This window comes from Leptonychotes weddellii, chromosome 5 (genome assembly GCF_054177405.1).
Source record: "Leptonychotes weddellii isolate Sample4059 chromosome 5, ASM5417740v2, whole genome shotgun sequence".
Taxonomy (NCBI): Eukaryota; Metazoa; Chordata; class Mammalia; order Carnivora; family Phocidae; genus Leptonychotes; species Leptonychotes weddellii.
In genome coordinates, this window is record NC_138373.1 from 106,549,574 (window position 1) to 106,566,963 (window position 17,390).

General features: G+C 49.5%; 3 protein-coding genes across 9 annotated transcripts in view; 2 read left to right on the top strand and 1 right to left on the bottom strand.

The window, feature by feature from the left end:
- DGKA (diacylglycerol kinase alpha) overlaps nucleotides 1–4,642 on the top strand; it is an 18,351-nt gene extending 13,709 nt beyond the window's left edge. For 3 of the 6 annotated variants that reach the window (XM_081821833.1, XM_081821834.1, XM_081821831.1), the window contains 8 exons: nucleotides 583–743; nucleotides 992–1,056; nucleotides 1,298–1,388; nucleotides 1,671–1,869; nucleotides 1,975–2,095; nucleotides 2,292–2,352; nucleotides 3,514–3,569; nucleotides 4,291–4,642. In XM_081821833.1, coding sequence (XP_081677959.1) covers nucleotides 583–743; nucleotides 992–1,056; nucleotides 1,298–1,388; nucleotides 1,671–1,869; nucleotides 1,975–2,095; nucleotides 2,292–2,352; nucleotides 3,514–3,569; nucleotides 4,291–4,423 — 887 coding nt within the window. In that variant the 3' untranslated portion in view covers nucleotides 4,424–4,642. Of the gene's footprint in view, nucleotides 1–582; nucleotides 744–991; nucleotides 1,057–1,297; nucleotides 1,389–1,670; nucleotides 1,870–1,974; nucleotides 2,096–2,291; nucleotides 2,353–2,624; nucleotides 2,969–3,513 lie in introns of those variants that run through there. The other 3 variants (XR_004072959.2, XM_081821832.1, XM_006728754.2) reach the window with 3 other exon arrangements.
- PMEL (premelanosome protein) lies at nucleotides 3,079–11,495 on the bottom strand. Its single transcript, XM_006728756.3, has 11 exons — nucleotides 10,752–11,495; nucleotides 8,449–8,559; nucleotides 8,155–8,301; nucleotides 7,105–7,239; nucleotides 6,579–6,740; nucleotides 5,601–6,299; nucleotides 4,739–4,855; nucleotides 4,415–4,499; nucleotides 4,100–4,305; nucleotides 3,904–4,015; nucleotides 3,079–3,326 (listed from the first exon to the last, which is right to left on the bottom strand). Exons 1-11 carry the CDS (start codon nucleotides 10,825–10,827, stop codon nucleotides 3,182–3,184), a joined length of 1,995 nt encoding a protein of 664 aa, XP_006728819.1. The 5' UTR covers nucleotides 10,828–11,495; the 3' UTR covers nucleotides 3,079–3,181.
- A 124-nt stretch (nucleotides 11,496–11,619) lies between these two features.
- Nucleotides 11,620–17,227, top strand: CDK2 (cyclin dependent kinase 2). 2 transcript variants are annotated; one of them, XM_006728759.3, is made up of 8 exons: nucleotides 11,620–11,935; nucleotides 12,648–12,725; nucleotides 12,829–12,949; nucleotides 13,625–13,795; nucleotides 14,272–14,373; nucleotides 15,059–15,202; nucleotides 15,506–15,709; nucleotides 15,990–17,227. In XM_006728759.3, exons 1-8 carry the CDS (start codon nucleotides 11,820–11,822, stop codon nucleotides 16,092–16,094), a joined length of 1,041 nt encoding a protein of 346 aa, XP_006728822.1. In that variant the 5' UTR covers nucleotides 11,620–11,819; the 3' UTR covers nucleotides 16,095–17,227. The 2 variants fall into 2 exon arrangements, with proteins under 2 accessions (XP_006728822.1, XP_006728823.1); XM_006728760.3 differs by lacking the exon at nucleotides 15,059–15,202 and having other exon boundaries at nucleotides 11,624–11,935.
- The last annotated feature ends 163 nt before the right edge of the window (nucleotides 17,228–17,390 follow it).

The following is a 17,390-nucleotide window of genomic DNA, read 5'->3' on the forward strand; positions in this document are numbered from 1 at the left end:
TTCTAGAGGGGAGGGGGGTGGGAGGATGGGTTGGCCTGGTGGTGGGTATTGAGGAGGGCACGTTCTGCATGGAGCACTGGGTGTTATGCACAAACAATGAATCGTGGAACACTTCATCTAGAACTAATGATGTAATGTATGGGGATTAACATAAGAATAAAAAAAATAAAAAATAAAAAATAAATTAAAAAAAGAGAGAAAGATTGGTCCATGGGAGCTAGGACCAAGCACTCTGCCCTGTATTTCTTTTTTTTAAGATTTTATTTATTTGTCAGAAAGAGAGAGACAGCAAGCAGGGGGAGCAGCAGGCAGAGGGAGAAGCACACTCCCCCCCCCACTGAGCAGGGAGCCTCATGTGGGGCTGGATCCCAGGACCCTGGGATCATGACCTGAGCTGAAGGCAGATGCTTAACCAACTGAGCCACTGAGGCATCCTGCTCCCCGCTATTTCACTGGCTAGGGCTAGGAGGGTCTGCAGAAGCAGGGCAGAGGATCTCTGGGAATTTGTGGGGCTGGGAGCTGAGAAGAGGACCCTCTGAGACCCATGGCTTAGTTCTAACCTGTCTTCTCCCCCATCCTTAGGGTATGAGGGACAGAATTTGGGGAAGATCCTCAAGGATTTAGAGATGAGTAAGGTGGTACATATGGATCGATGGTCCGTGGAGGTGATACCTCAACAAACTGAAGAAAAGAGTGACCCAGTCCCCTTTCAAATCATCAATAACTACTTCTCCATTGGTGTGGTCAGTGAAGTGGGGCATGGGGGCTAGGGAGGAAGTATGGGTTCAGCAGCAAGAAGCTAGAGCTGGTTAGAAAGAGGAGGTAGAGGTTAAGGGAGCTGTGACACAGGGAAATGGCGGGTGGGGTACAGTGGTGTGAGTTGCAAGAAAAGAACATGGGACATACTGCTGCCGGATGGGGGAATTAAAGAGAGTATTCTGTGCCGAGAGAGGAGGCAGGCCTCTGATCCTACATGCCCTGAACTCCCCAGGATGCCTCTATTGCTCACCGATTCCACATCATGCGAGAGAAATATCCTGAGAAGTTCAACAGCAGGTGAGGGAGAGGGAGGTGGGGGTGGCCATACACAGTGGGAGGGACCAGGTTGTGGCCAAGTTTGACTCAGAGCACTTAGATGAACCGTGGCACCTCTGAGAAGCCCCTCAACCAAAGCCATCCTCTTCCCTAAAGGACCGGAGTCAGGAGGTTGATGTCCTTCCCTGTCACTTAGCCCTCCTCTGCCAGCACTGTGTAACTTGTCCCCTCCCTCTTGGGCCTTATGTTGGGGCTGACACAGAATGAAGAACAAGCTATGGTACTTCGAATTTGCCACTTCTGAATCCATCTTCTCAACATGCAAAAAGCTGGAGGAGTCTTTGACAGTTGAGGTGGGTGTGATGAGGCCCAACCCTACATGCTTCTCACTTTCTTATATCTTAATCTCTCCCTCCACAGGTGCCCTCAGGAACTTCCCCTATTCTTGAACCTATACTCTGACCTCCCAGCTCTCCATTCCCAATTTCCCGGGTTCTCAATACAACTGGTCCCTATTTCCTGCCATCCTTTGCAAACCCTCAACTCCTGGCCTTCCCAGTTTGTCATCTGGTGGAGGGAGGGGTCGCATCCATGATTATGACAGGAAGTAAGGATTTGTGCTCTCCTCTTCTCAGATCTGTGGGAAACCACTGGATCTGAGCAACCTGTCACTAGAAGGCATCGCAGTGCTGAACATCCCTAGCATGCATGGTGGTTCCAACCTCTGGGGTGATACCAAGAGACCTCATGGAGATACCCATGGGATCAACCAGGCCTTAGGCGCTACAGCTAAAGTCATCACTGACCCAGATATCCTGAAAACCTGTGTACCAGGTGAGCAGCCTTGGGAACTGAGTGGGCAGGACCAAGGGGAAGGTGTTGCTCCCTTTGGAGGCACCCCGCTCCTGCAAAACCTATCTCCTTACTTCCCACCCACAGACCTAAGCGACAAGCGGCTGGAAGTAGTAGGGCTGGAGGGTGCAATTGAGATGGGCCAGATTTATACCAAGCTCAAGAATGCTGGACATCGGCTGGCCAAGTGCTCTGAAATCACCTTCCAGTAAGGAAAACTCTGGCCAGGGGCTCTGAGGGAAGGAGTAGGGCTGGGAGAGCAGAAGGGTCATGGGGATGGTAGGGAGGAGCTGTACTAGGAGATCTTCCTCGGTAACAAAGGGTCTCAAAACCAAGCTAAGAAACAGAGTTTTGGTATTCAGTTGGTAAAGAAATCTCCACCAATCTGCCTTGGCCTCCCACAGCACCACAAAAACCCTCCCCATGCAGATTGATGGAGAACCCTGGATGCAGACACCCTGTACAGTGAGTATTGCCTATGCCTGCCCAAAATGGCACCCTCAGGCTTTGTGAATCCGAAACCTCCCTTCCACAGCTTCCTTACTCCATCCCAATGTCTCACGTTCCCCTGTGCACCATTCCTCCCAAGCCATGATTTCTTAGCCCCGGGCTTCCTGCCATGGCCTCTCTAGGACCCTGGCAACTCCCCCTCACCCCACAGATTTTCCCTCAATCTCTACAGCTCCAGTCCAAAGGGAATGAGGTCCTGCCTCTGAACATGCCCCCTTCCCTTCCAGATCAAGATCACCCACAAGAACCAGATGCCCATGCTCATGGGCCCACCCCCTCGCTCCTCCAATTTCTTTGGCTTCTTATGCTGAGGGGAACACCTCAGCCTCCAAGCCAGCCTTGAACCCACCTCTTCATCCCTGGACTCTACTCCTAGGCTCTGTACATTGCTGCCACACCTCCTACCAGCTCAGGGGAGTGTTCCTCTACCCTCTCAGTATTTATTATCCTGCACCACCTCTACTATTTCCCATGCATACGTGCGTGCGCGCGCGCGCGCACACACACACACACACACACACACACACATTGAAAGTGCCTCATCTGAATAAAATGACTTTTTTTCTCCCCACTGGGATATCTGTTAAGTAAATGGTACACCTCCTTCCCATATACCTCCCCTCCTTAAATGACACAGATGCTCCCAACAGCAAGAAAAAAAAAAAAAAAACAGCACCAGGTTCTGAGTATTTATTTCAGGTAATGGTAGTCTCCAAGGGAAGACTGGAGGAAAGATAAGCATTGCTGTCCACGCTGGGCAAATCACAGCATCACATGAGATTACTCAGACCTGCTGCTGCCCACTGAGGAGGGGCCTGTTCTCACCAATGGGGCAAGAGCGGAAGACCCGGGGCAGACGCAGCCACTGGGTGCTACCACGTGGCAGCTGGGGAAGGGGGAGGGCTGAGCCCTGCTTCAGAAGTCTTCGCCTGAAATTGGGAGAAGGAGGGAGAAACGGATTAGCAATGGACAAGGGAAGCCTATCTGTGCTTCTCCAAAAAAGGAGGCCCCAGGTTTACTTGACTGTGATCCTAGCTCCCTCCCCTTCTCACCAACAAGATTCATCTTGTCTTGTTTTTATGGTAACCTCTGTCCATTTCCCTCTTACCCTACAAGCGTCTCTGCTTTGAGGACCTTGGCACTCCAGGCCAGAGCATCTGCCCTTCTCACAGGTAGAGGACTCAGGCCACCCAATTTCCTCCACTCTTGATGTTATTATAAACAACAGTCATCAGTATCCTCATTTATTGTACTCCCGCTTTAGGACTGGGTGCCCCTAGGGCGGATATTAGTTTTCCTACTTATCAGAGGCTCAGGGACGTTAAGCTACTTTCCCAAGGTCCCCCCAGCAAGACTGCAGCCCAGGTCTGTTTAACTTCCAAGTCTGGGTTCTTTCCTGGATACCGTGCTTCTTCAAAAGAAGTGGTGGTTCCTTCTCCTCTTGAGGAAGAACGAGTAGTGGTCGTGAGGGATAAGGGGGTGTGAACTAGATGGTGGGGCTCTCACCTGTATACCAGCGATACAAGCACCACAGCCATCAACACCAGCAAGAGGCCCATGAACAGGGGAGCCTGTCCAAGGCCTGCTTCTTGACCTGTGAGCAGAATCCCAGGCACAGCTTCGGTTAGTGTCTGCTCCCTGCCAGATGGCCTCTGCCTATTGCCCCCACCCCCTTCACCCTAACTCTTGTCCAAGTACCTACCAGGCATTACAAGCTGGGTGCTGACCATTGCCAGACTGTTGGCATCAGCCAAAGACACATTGAGGCAGTAGGTCCCTGAGCCACCCTTCAGGACTTGGTGCAAAACCAGCTGGCAGGCTGGGCTGGGCGGCACAGGCTGACAGAGCCGCTGGGCAGGGGGCTGGCACCCTGCTGATGAGATGTCCATGCAGGCTTCCTTGGGCAGCCTGCAAGAGGTGTCAGCTTAGGTCGGGGCGACTGGGAAGGAACAGTAGACACCAGAGAGCAATGCAACAGTCAACCCAAGAGTTCCCAGGAAACCAGTGGGACACTCACCCTCCTTGACAAGACACCGTCAGCTCGAATGCATCCCCTTCGCTGGATGGCACAGCCTGCAGGATCTCAGCACTCTCAATACCCCCTGCAGAGTTGCAAGAGTTTACGTCTGGGATGCCTCTACCAGGCAGGCCTCTCCAAAGGCCCACAGAGAGGAAAACCCTAGGGCTGCATCCCCAATCCCATCCGTGCCTTCAAAATAAAAACCCTGGGATTTGGGTGTTCTTGTCCTGGTGAGTAACTCCTTCCAAGGTATGCTTCCACTGGCCAGCCTTAGGCAGGACACACCTCCCTCCGCCAGCCCCCAAAGCAGTCAAGACTCACGGACAATGTCCAGGGTGAGAGAAAAGGAGCCATATCGATACAGAACACAATCCAGGGGGGTCTGTCGCTTTGCCAGGATTAAGGTAGCTGCGCCATCCAGCAGGGGGTTCTGGGAACCTGGCAGGAGAGGATCGAAGAGGCTGTCAAGAGACAAATGACTCACTGGAAGTAGAGGCCACACAGGCATTTTTCCAGGTAGAGTCAGACCTGCTGGATCCAAGCTTGGAATCAGACAAGACCTGGAAAACCTCATTTTATAGATAAGGAAACTAGAGCCCAGAAGGAAGAATGAGCACCCCAGAGTCACACAGTTAGGAGTAGAGTTGGAGTTTTAAGAAATCCCAAGTGTTTATCACCCCCCACACCGTGCTGGGTCCTGGGCTAGACATGACACAAGTTAACTCATCCCTGTGCCACCATGTTATGCCTACCTCTTCAGTGTTCCTACCACAATTTCAGGTTGACCTGCTTTGGGATAGGAATCCAGGGGTGCGAAATGGTGCCAGAATCTGAGGCAGAATATTATGCATTTATACTTGCACAGAAAATGAGATACAAATATTATGTAAATGACCACGTGCTGTTCCCTGGCCTTCTCCTTAGGGAATAGCTCTCCTCAGAGGCAGAGAAGCAACAAGCTCTTGCTCCATGGCCTAGGGAAAGACCCTGGTTTCCTGAACTGCAGATCTATTCCATGTTATTAAGGGGGACTTGAGGGCTTAAAACTAGTGGGAGCTCTGACGGGCCTCCATTGCTAAGCAAAGGAGTGGGTAACATCTGGGGCCTAGGTAAGGCTTTTAGCTCTTCAGAGTAGTGACAGAGGCCCCACCTCAATGAACCTCATTCACACTGGCCCTCTTACCTGCTATACCTTCTGTAGGCACGAATGGGTTGGCATCTGGACCCTCAGGCTCAGGTGTGGGTACCTTTCCAGTTGTGGGCTCCACCGACTCTTCAGTTGTTACCTGTGCAGCTGTGGTTCCAGAGGGCTCTGCGGTTGAGCCTTCAGGTGTTGTACCTATGGTCTCTGCGAGTGTGGTACCTGTGACCTCTGAGGTTGGCACCTGCTCAGTTGTAGTACCTATGACCTCTGTAGTGGGCATCTGTACAAGCGTAGTGATCTCCGTGGTTGGCATCTGCACAGCTGTGGTTCCAGAGGGCTCTGCAGTTGGCACCTGACCACGTGTCGTACTTACAACTTCTGCAGTAGGCTCTTGCCCAGCTGTGGTGCCGGGGGCCTCTGCGGTTGGCACGTGCCCATCTGTGGTGACTGGAACTGGGGAGGAGCCACAGGAAGGGAGAGGAATGGCAGCCTGCAGCACCACCTGGGCAGTGATTGGGCCAGACTCTAGGTAAGTGTGAGTGACCACAAGTGCCCGAGAGATCAGGGTCCCAGTATGGTCTCCAAAGTCCCAGGTGTAGGAGAGGTCAGCCCCAGACAAATAGCCACTGGGGTCATGGAGCCGGAGGGCAAAGGTCAGAGGATGATTTCTCAGGAAGTGCTTGTTCCCTCCATCCAAGGCCTGCAGCTGGGACACACTCACGGAGAAGGGCACCTGGTCTGGGATCGGAGCCAGAAAAGGTGAGAACCAGACCTGGGCCACAGCTTTTTTCACAGCCACACCCTCCGACTCCAGCTGACTGGCCCTTCACTGGCTCCAAGCCCCACATTCTTCTGCCCATGTCTTCCTGGCTCTGCCCCTTTAAGGTTACACACCATTTCCCCTTTCCCCATTCCTTTTTCCCCTTTCCCCTCTCCCCTTTCCAGTCAGGCCAAGCCTCCCCATCTTCTACCGCCCTGCACCCTTGTGACTGGCTTTGCCCCTTCCTAAATCCTTACCAGTAATGGTGAAGGCTGAGCAGGAGTGAGCAAGGGGCACGTAGCTCTGGGACTCCCGGCGGTGGTAGACAGTCACTTCCATGGTATGTGTGCCCAGCATTGCCTTGCCTGTCACAATGCTCAGCCCCGACACTGGGCCCCCCAGAACTTGCCAGTATTGGCCTGCGGTTTTTGAAAAGAAAAGCAGGGGTGGGGGAGGTACTGATCAAAGGGAACTGAGGGGAAGGATTAGAGACAGGGCACCAGAGAAGGAAGGTCCAGTAATGTACTGAGTATGGTTATTTCAGAGAGTATTTGGAGGGTGGTCCTGTGGGGGTCAGGAAAGGAATCCTGATAAGGGGATCCATGGGATAGGACAATAATTGGGGAAGGGCCCCCAGAAACAATTATAGTAGAGAGAGTTGGAGGGGGCTGGGTGCTATCGAAGAGGAAAGAGCCATGGGGGCAATGAAGATTAAGGAAACTCACAGAGCAAAATGAAAGGGGATCAGGTAGGAAGAGGTAAATCCAAGAGTGGATGACTCACCCCAGGTCTTCCAGACATAAACAAAGCTTCTTGTATGAGACCAAGGGCCAGATGGGCAGGCCCTCCCATCAGGGAAGATGCAGGCATCATCAGGTACCTGGGGATACACTGGCTGTCCTCCCCACACTTGGCTCCCTGAAAGGTAGATACAGTCACCCTCGAAAACTGGCATTCCTTTCTATACACCAAAACCCCTACCATGGCTGCCAGAGAGGGGCTGTGGGAACACTCCTTAGCTACATAGGACATTCCCTTTGTTATCACCCATTTGGGGTGGTAGCGGAAAGGATGGAAACTGGAATTATAGATTAATATGTACTTAATGACAGACAGAGGAAAGAGATTGGAAGGTCATACAGCAACATGTTTAGAGTGGTTTGCTCTAGGTGGTGGGATAAAAACAGTAAGAGTATCAGCTGACACTTATTGAGCCTCACCTTAGCCTAGGGCAGGCATTATGCTAACTTCTTTATATATTATCGCATTTTAATCCTTACAACAACATTCAAGGTAGTCAGCCCATTGTACAGTTAAGGGAATGGAAGGAGAGAACAGTTAAGTCACTTGCCCAGGGTAACATATTATTTACAAATTTAAATCCATGTCTGTCTAAACTCTAGGTCCCCAATTTTGCATACTGTATTTTTTTTTTGCTTTATCTGTGTTTTTAAAATTTTTTCTACAATGAATATTATAGAATATGTATACAATTTGTTTTTTTTTTTAAAAAGTAGGGGCACTAAAAAAAAAAAAAAGGGGGTGGCTCAGTCCCTAAGCATCTGCCTTTGGCTCAGGTCATGATCCCAGGGTCCTAGGATTGAGCCCCACATCGGGCTCCCTGCTCCGCAGGAAGCCTGCTTCTCCTTCTCCCACTCCCCCTGCTTGTGTTCCCTCTCTCGCTCTCTCTGTCAAATAAATAAATAAAATATTTAGAAAACAAACAAACAAATAAATAAAAAGTAGAGGGGAAGGGGGCACTCCTTGAGCTCACTGGGGACACCAGGGAATCTGAGCCCTTGGAATAAACGCCTGGAGTAGAGAGGTACTCACCATTGACGATGGTGTTGTTGGCCCAGACGACCTGCCCATCTGGCAGCACCTTTTGGCTTTTGGGGAAGTGCAGGGCAATAGAGAAGGAGGCATTTGCCCCAACCAGCGTAGGCCCATCATTACTGACCTTCAAGGACACTTGGCCACCTGGGAAGGACCAGCTGCGTTAGCCGGGACTCCATGGTTTTTCTTCCCCTTATACCTTTCCCCTTCCTATCTTTCCAAGCTACATTCAGCCCAGATCTTGCTCCTCTCTGCACCCCATGCCCTCCCTGGAAATTGCCAAGTTCCCACCTCTCCAGCAGTCAGGCTCCTGGATTTCTGTCCACTCTGGATACAGCTGCCTGTTCCAAGTTTTAGTTGTGCGCTGCCTTGGGACACCACGCCAGTCCTGGTCTCTGGGTCCTAAAAAGAAGGTACCATGAAGGCCCTACGATCACCCCTCAATCTCTTGTCAGGGGATAGCCCTGTTCCATGTCACCCCACTCACTCTCACATTCAAAGTACATTTTAATTTACTGAATAGCCACCATGTACCAGGCACTGTGCTAGGTACAAAGGACTTAAGAAATGAATAAGACATGGCCCTGAAAGGATTCAAGACATGTCCATAAATTACAATAATTCAAGGTACTGTTTAATATGAGCCATAACAGACATGCACAAAGTGCAACAAAATGACTAAAGAGATTAGTTCCACTCTGGTGGATTGGGAAAGACCACTGGAATGAGGAGTTGGCCCGTGGGATAGAGCACTCTGGGCAGAAGGACCAGCATGAGCAGAGGCATGGAGGCATGGTAGCATGAGGCATGATAGGAACTACCAGTGTGGTTGATGCACACTGTAAGAGATGAGGCCAAGAAGACAAGTGAAGGCTCTGAGTGCCAAACAAAGGAGTTTGGCCTTTATTCTGTAGGCAAGGCCACGGCAGGAGATTGTGTTTGTTTCATTGAGATATAATTCATATACCATAAAATTCACCCTTCAGAAGCTTTTTGAATATGACCAGATCTGGGTTTTAGAAGGATCACTATGGCAAGCAGTGTAGAGGATGGATCAGAGGCAGGCAGAGGTTGGGAGTGGGGACCAAGCAGACAAAATTATTATAACTGACCAAGAGAGAGGTCTGAGAAAAAGGGATATGATGGATCTACATATACGCCTCACCCAGGTACAACAATTATCAACATTTTGCCACATTTGCTTTATCTATCCTTTGTTGTTGTTGTTTGTTTGTTGGCTCAAGTATTTAGAAGCAAATCCCAGACGTCTTGTTATTTTAACCGTACAATTTCAATACATATCCATAAAAAATATGAACATTTTCTTGAATAAGCACAATGTCATTTCACACTGGACAAAATTATCAAACCCAATTCATATAAAATTTCATAAATATCTAAAAATGTCTTCTTGGGGTGCCTGAGTGGCTCAGTCGGTTGAGAGTCTGCCTTGGGCTCAGGTCATGATCTCAGGGTCCTGGGATCGAGCCCCGCATCGGGTTCCCTGCTCGGTGGGAAGCCTGCTTCTCCCTCTCCCACTCCCCCCTGCTTGTGTTCCCTCCCTCACAGTCTCTCTCTCTGTCAATTAAATAAATAAATAAAATCTTTAAAAAAAAATGTCTTCTTATGATTTAAAAAATCAGTATCCAAAAAGTAAGCACAATCTTTTAAGAGGCTCAGGTGGACAGGCATGAACAGAATGTTTCCAGAATACATTAAGGAAATAGTAAAAGAAAAAGACTTGAAACTGCAGCATAAACGAGGGGAAGTCAGATCAACGAGAACTTCCTAGAAATCTGTGAGACCAGGGATCCAGAGAGAGAAAGGGGAGACTGGGACATGATATCTGTAATTTTAGCACAGGAGAAACTATCTTCACTCCTGTAATGTGTACTGGAAACCTAGCTGAGTCTGCTGGGGGTGGGGGTGGGGATCTAGAATCATCTCATTGAGCATCCCACCACTAGAGCAAGAGAATCATAAGATACCCCATTCTTTCTTCACTCCCAACCCTCCCTCCTCAAAGCAGCACGGGACATTCCAGACCCTCTCACCGTCCCCACCCCCACCCCTTGCTCCTGTCACGAGGCCCCAATCCCCCAGAGCCCTTTCATGTGATGCTCAGCTGAGACCCCTCTGCCTGTCTCTTCCAGCCCCAGAACAAAAGCCTGAGCTGTGTTCACCCATCCCCATCCCAAAGAGGGGAGATGGTACCTCCTTTCCTTTTCTATCCAATACCACATTCTCTTACTCCTCACATAAAATACCCTATCCCAAGTACCTGAGTCATTCCCTAAGTCTTCCACTTATTTCCCTTTTGAAGCCCCTTCTCCAGCTCATTGCCCAGGGAGCCTCGGAGTTAGGGCCACAAAGACCCACTATCCTTTTGCCCTTCCAAGCAGATGGAATTATTTTCAAGCTCAGTCCCAAATCTCCACATAGGGAGGGAGCTCAGATGCCCCATGTCCTCGCTAAATCAAATGGGTGAGAGAAGCCTGAAATATTGCCAGTATCTCCCATGAGGAAGGGAAAAACCAGAGCAGGTGTGCAACCCCAAATTCACACTTGTTCATGTCCACACACCCGACGCTCACCTTCTGTGGTCCCCACAGCCAGAAGAGCACCCATCACAGCCACATGGAGAAGGCATTTTCTCAGCACCAGATTCATCTTGTTCTTTCTTCCAGCAACCAAAGGCGCTGGGGGGGCTGGGAGAAGCCCCTATATAGGAGAGGGGTGCTCATTTGCATAGCCCTTCCTCCTCTCCCTCTAGGAGAGGCTTGGGAGGGGCAGGAGGACCGGAGAAAGGCAGACTGACAAGGGATCCTGGTCCCTGGACATCTCGCTACTCAATGACAGTTTCTGGTTTCACTGGGTCACTCCCTTCTTGACTAGGAAATAATTGATTGAAGGTCAGCTACATAACGTGTACCCGACACATATAATTCATCATAGGCTAGTCAATGAGTCTGTTTTTTGAGTCAAACCAGGAAACCTCTCAAAGAGACAAAGGCTCTGCTTCCCAGAACAGAGAGATAGTATAGGATGGACAGAGGCGGGACGAACATCTTCAAGGCCCAAAAAACCCATACAATGAGATTCCTAGCTTCCTGCTTTTCAAGGGAGACTCTCTGGGCCAGGTGGAATTTCAGGGCGAGACACATTTTCCCTAGGGTTGGTGAAACGGCGAATTAGAGATCAGGAAATCCCTACAGATTCAAGACACAGGTAAGAAACTCGACTTCAAATCCAGGTACTTGGAAAAAGACATTTAGCTTCCCCACCGAGACAGAAACTTGTGTTAAGGACCCTCGGAACTAAACTTGCGAGAGGTGGGGTCATTTGCGGCAGCTAGGGGCGCTGGGCTCGCCCCTCCGCTCTGACGTTGACCAATAGGAAGGGCTGGGGGCGGGGCTAGGGAAACGCGGGAAGGAGGGGCGGGGCCTCTGGTGGCGGTAGGGAACTGGAGGGGAGGCGGCAACATTGTTTCAAGTTGGACAAATTGACAAGAGCGAGAGATACACTCCGTTCCATCCCGACCTGGGGCCGCAGAGCTGGGCCCTGTTTCCCCCTCCTCCACCCCGCGAGAGCCGGGGCCCGCCTTTTGCAGGGTTCCCAGGCCCCCGCTCCAGGGCCGGGCTGACCCGACTCGCTAGCGCTTCATGGAGAACTTCCAAAAAGTGGAAAAGATCGGAGAGGGCACGTACGGAGTTGTGTACAAAGCCAAAAACAAGGTGACGGGAGAAGTGGTGGCGCTTAAAAAAATCCGCCTGGACACGTGAGTGGCCTCTGTACCCGGGACTCCTCTAACTCGGGAGCTCCTTGAGTGCCCCCCCCGCCCCCACCCCAACAGACGGGTAGCCGTCCAAGGACCGGAAGGTAGCAGGGAGGGACTACTGAAGTGGAGAGGTGGGTTGGAGGACAGTGAAGGGTTTCCCTGTGGAGAGTATAGGGCACTGTAGAATCTATGGGAAACTTCCTCCCCAAAGCCGAGTGATGCCCCCAAATCTTCAGTCAGGAAGAGGAAGGAGGCCTCTGAGATGGGGTCCAGGACTCCCTGTGGAGTTGGGTTTTGTGGGAACCGGTGAAGAGCACCTTTCTGAATGAAGAGCCCTCCTCACTGCCCCAACCCCACCCTCATCTTAGAATTCTCTACCTCTTTCAAAAGAATGGCAGTTGAACCTCACTGGCCCCTCTAGGGAGGTTGGGTGCTGCTACTCCTATTTTTTCCCTGTTACCTTCTCTCTTCTTCACCTCCACCAGAAGGCTTTACTTACCTACCCCTGGGAAGAGAAGAAATAATGACCTTAATGTATTCAAAAACCACTCCCTGTCCACCCATGAATTAACTCCTACAGCACCCTTTCTCTTTTCTCACTTTCCTAGGGGATGCTGGGGTGGTGTCTCATTGGGAGGAAAAGAATGACGGGCTGGGGGAAAAGGAGTATTTGTAACCACATTCCTATCTCTGCTCTCTCAACCTCTCCAAGTGAGACGGAGGGTGTACCCAGTACTGCTATAAGAGAGATCTCTCTGCTTAAGGAGCTTAACCACCCTAACATTGTCAAGTAAGTATGTATCTGGGAGGTGCTCTGACAGTAAAGGAGGATGTGTTCTGTGTCGCCTGGGTATTACTCTTCCTCACCTCCATTCCTGGACCTCCCTTCCCAGGCTGCTGGATGTCATCCACACAGAAAACAAACTCTACCTGGTTTTTGAGTTTCTGCATCAGGATCTGAAGAAATTTATGGATGCCTCTGCTTTGACTGGCATTCCTCTTCCCCTCATCAAGGTAATCCTTTTCAACAACTCCTCCCCAACATGGGCAAGTTTTGGGGGGACTGAAGGCAGGCAATTCAGACTGAGTGATGATTTGTGATCTTGGCTTCCTTCCCAGCCCTCATCCCCCTACACACACACACACACACACACACACACACCCCTTTGTTTTGTGGCTCTTTCACTGCTCATTATGCTTATTAACCCCTGGGCTGGGCAGGAGAATCAAAGAAGTTGAAACTCTAGTGAGTCAACTTTGTAGCTCCGGTGCAAAGTCAGATGAAACTCAGATAAATGGGACTTGAGGGCACTTGGTAGATTCCTCCAAGAAGCCCTTCCACCTGTTTGGTAGGAGAAATAGCCAGTGAGTCTCTGTTGTCTGTTTTAGGGCTGGGTTCTTTACTCCCCGAGCTACTTTCAATCTACCAACAAACGTTTATTCAGTGCACATTTATTGAGCACCTTCAACGTGCTAGGCACAGGATATGGAAAAGAGGTGCAAAACTGAATAAGACCTAGTTCTTGTCTTCACTGGAAGGGCCTCTCACTCCAATGGGATATACAGCTTATAAACATGTAATTATAATCTAATATAGTAAAAGGCTTTAGTTGAGCCTTGCAGTCAGAGAGTAGACCCTAATAGCTCACTGTGGTAGAGAAACAAAGTCCTCTCTCTTTCCTTTGTCAGAGCTATCTATTCCAGCTGCTTCAGGGCCTAGCCTTCTGCCATTCTCATCGGGTTCTGCACCGAGACCTCAAACCTCAGAATCTGCTTATCAACGCAGAGGGGGCCATCAAGCTAGCAGACTTTGGACTAGCCAGAGCCTTTGGAGTCCCTGTTCGTACTTACACCCATGAGGTGAGACCATCTCTGCATTTCTTCTCTGAACTTCCTGGGAGGTGTTAACAAGGACATTCACAAAATTACTAAACCTATCTGGTCAGCAGTTTCTCTCTCACTAGATGGAAAGTATGTCTGGCTACCCCAAGAGGTTTTAGAGTATGCACCAAGTTCACATTGTGGGGCTAACTGGGCTTTGATAGATACCAAGCCAGGAGAGCTGGATGGCACACCATTAAAATTATGACCACTTGTCTCAAGTTTTCCAGGAAGATTGCAAATTGCGGGTTCAGAAAATATGGTCCTCAGAGTCACGGGCGAGGCTAACTCTGTCTAAGAAGTTTACTGAGGGGAAGTCAGAAAGATGGGAAAGATGAAGGGAGAGAAGCTGCTTGTTAACAGGCTGAGAGTTAGCAGAGTAACACTGAGGAGCTGAGATGTGGGAATCACCATGCCCCATGCACCACCCCTCCCCTTCCTGTTCTTGTCCCCAGGTGGTGACCCTGTGGTACCGAGCACCTGAAATCCTTCTGGGCTGCAAGTACTATTCCACAGCTGTAGATATCTGGAGCCTGGGCTGCATCTTTGCTGAAATGGTACGGAGGCAAGCCCGAGTTCCACCCAGCTCACTCCTCCCCACATTCAAGAACAACACAACTGTTTCTTTGCCTAGACCCATGGCCCTTCTATTATCATAGGGTTTTTTTCTCTAGAGTAGCATCAAGGCAGGTAGGGGGGAAAGGATAGGACTGTTGTCCCTGATGCCAACCACAATGTTAGTATAGCCTCAAATGGCCTTAGCACTCAAAACACATTTCTTACCCCTGAATTGAGCTAAATCATTTCTGCAGCTGTTTTAGCTTTAGTTTGCATATATTTGGGAGAATGAGTACCTGCTATTCAGTGCCTCCTTCATTTGGCCTGTAGACCTTATTGTAGGGTTCCAGGAATATGGTGAAACCAACTGTATTCACCTTATCCATCCATACCTTTTATTTAAACTACAGACTTAAATCATGTCCCCCTCAACTTCTGGCTTTTCAGAATGAAGGATCCCTGAGGCCCAGCCTTTTATGGGAGCTCTCATCCCCTTTAATGTAACAGTGGAGTGGGCTGCATTTTCAAATCAAATCCGCAATTTGTTTTATAGTCCTTTATCTGGGTTGTGACTGGGGGCTTAGAAACCATTAGCCTGTATATAAAATGTGCATTTATCCCCCAGTACATTACCTTACAATTGCCCATATTCCTCTCTCAATTCATCAAAAAATATTTGTTAAGCACCTAGTGTGTACCCAGCACCATGCTAGGTGCTGTGGGGAACACAGAAGAAATGGAAGACACAGTCTCTGCCCGCTGTGCTCCTATCTAGAAGTGGCTGCATCACAAGGAGGGGGGATGACCGCAGTGTCTACCCCACACCCCGTGAGTGGCTTGGGATCCCTTTGCTACATGTCAGTGGCACCCCAGACATTCACCCCCTCCCAGCCCCACCCAGCCTTGGGGATCTGCAAAGGCATGGTTGGGGGAAGGAAGGAGGGGGCGAGGAGACAGATGAAGGGACTTCATTGTCTCAAGCTCTGTGTGACTGACCCCATGAAAGGCCCTGGGGAGGGAGTCATGGGGCCCTGCTGACCTTCCACTGCCTGTGGGAACCTCCATTGCACAGGGAGCAGCTTTGACTGACATCAGTGCGGGTCTTGGCCTTTTCTCTTTCCCCATTTTCAGGTGACCCGCCGGGCCCTATTCCCTGGAGATTCTGAAATTGACCAACTTTTCCGGATCTTTCGGACTCTGGGGACCCCAGATGAAGTGGTTTGGCCAGGAGTTACTTCTATGCCTGATTATAAGCCGAGTTTCCCCAAGTGGGCCCGGCAAGATTTTAGCAAAGTTGTTCCTCCCTTGGATGAAGATGGACGGAGCTTGCTATCGGTGAGAGTTGGGGATGGGCACCCATTTCCTCTTTTACTTCCCCAGGGCAGGTTTTTTTCCAGGATGAAGGAAGGATGAGACCCTGGAATTTGGGTCTTGGCATTTCCCTAGCCCCTGCTTCTCTCTCTCCCTGTTGGCATACCCATTCAAATATAGGGAGGAGGGAATTGGGAACTCTGCCTTGGGTAAAAGGAATTCTGGTTTCCTGATTTCTTGGAACACCTGCTGCCCATTTAGTCCACTGTCACATCACTGAAGTAGCATACATCTCTCCCTCCAGCAAATGCTGCACTACGACCCCAACAAGCGGATTTCGGCAAAGGCAGCTCTGGCTCACCCTTTCTTCCAGGATGTGACCAAGCCAGTACCACACCTTCGACTCTGATGTCTTCCCCCAGCCCCTACCCCAAGTCTCATCCTCTCCTCCAGCAGGGGCCTGATTTGGCTTGGCCCTGGGCTATTTGCCCTCTGATCTTGTCTGGCTGCCTTAACACCCACCTCCCCTTCTTAGCCAGCCAACTCTGGGGATATAAGGGGTGGAGGGGAGAAATAGGTGAAAATGAAAGGAACCTTCAGTATTAGATGCACTTAAGTCCCTCCACCACCCTCTCCTCCTCCTCTTAGTCATTGCTGAGGAGGGCTGGTATTTAAAAAAAAAAAAAAAGACTGACTCTTTCTCCCTACCCCACCCCCATAGGGTTTGCCATCCCAATCTCTGAAAGCCCTGAAATTATTATTTCCTGTGTTTGGGATGACAGACACCCCAAGCCTTCTGCAGCCACTGTGTTTGTAAGGCCAACTGATAGCAGAGGACCTAAGTTGGAACTTTTGAAAACCAAGCAAAACAAAAACATAGGGAGGAGTCTGTTTTAAAGAATTAGGTTAAAAAATAGACCAACCAATTTATACACTAGTTTTAGTGTTTCATCTCACCTAACAGTGTAGGAGACTCAAGACTCCCAGTCTCTGCAGTCCTTATGGGACTGCAGTAGAAATGATTGCCCCTAGAACCCCCTTTCTGTCCCTCCTATGGGCAAGAGGTGTCTGGGAAGCTCTAGGACAGGAACTGTGCTTCACTGTGGCCTTATGAGGCAAGGAAAAGTTGTTTGAATGTTTCTCTTCTTAAGATTCTTAGTTCTTCATGTCCCAGGTCCCATCTTCCTCTAAAGGCCACCCCATAGGAGTGGAAGTTAGGGTTTAGACATCATTTTGAGAATGCTGACACTTTTTTAGGGCTGTGACTGAGTGAGGGCATTGGGAAAATTTTTTTCTTTAAAAGAAGGATGAACAGTTATATTTATATTTCATTCAGGTTATAGTAGTTTTTTAAGTGGGAATGGGTGGATTTGTTGCCATGCGCACCTTGGGATTTTGTAATGCGAATGTTTAAAAAAAGTATTTTTTCTTTTTATGATTTTGTCTCTCTTCTCCCACCTCTTGTCTTCAAGTGTTCTTGCTATTAACATTATTTGTAATTTAGTTTGTAATTCATTAAAAACAAAAGTTCCTAGTTTTATAGTTCATCTCTTTCCTTTACTTACATATTTACTGAAAGAATGATGTGAGAGAGAGAATATGAATGTGTGTATGTGATAGTTGGTTTCAGAGCGCCCCTTTTCCTAATCTCTCTGTGCAGGGCTACCCACCTCACCCCAATTCGGCCTCTTTTATGCAATTGGGA

Excerpts from the sequence above, each read along its gene's own strand:
- PMEL (XM_006728756.3), bottom strand. The coding sequence starts at position 10,827 with ATGAATCTGGTGCTGAGAAAATGCCTTCTCCATGTGGCTGTGATGGGT. Across the intron at positions 8,302-8,448 it reads GGAGCCTGACTGCTGGAGAG|GTGGCCAAGTGTCCTTGAAG; the intron begins GTGGGAACTTGG and ends GGTCCTTCCCAG. Across the intron at positions 7,240-8,154 it reads CAACAACACCATCGTCAATG|GGAGCCAAGTGTGGGGAGGA; the intron begins GTGAGTACCTCT and ends TCTACCTTTCAG.
- CDK2 (XM_006728759.3), top strand. The coding sequence starts at position 11,820 with ATGGAGAACTTCCAAAAAGTGGAAAAGATCGGAGAGGGCACGTACGGA. Across the intron at positions 12,950-13,624 it reads TTCCTCTTCCCCTCATCAAG|AGCTATCTATTCCAGCTGCT; the intron begins GTAATCCTTTTC and ends TTCCTTTGTCAG. Across the intron at positions 15,203-15,505 it reads CAGTGTCTACCCCACACCCC|GTGACCCGCCGGGCCCTATT; the intron begins GTGAGTGGCTTG and ends CCCCATTTTCAG.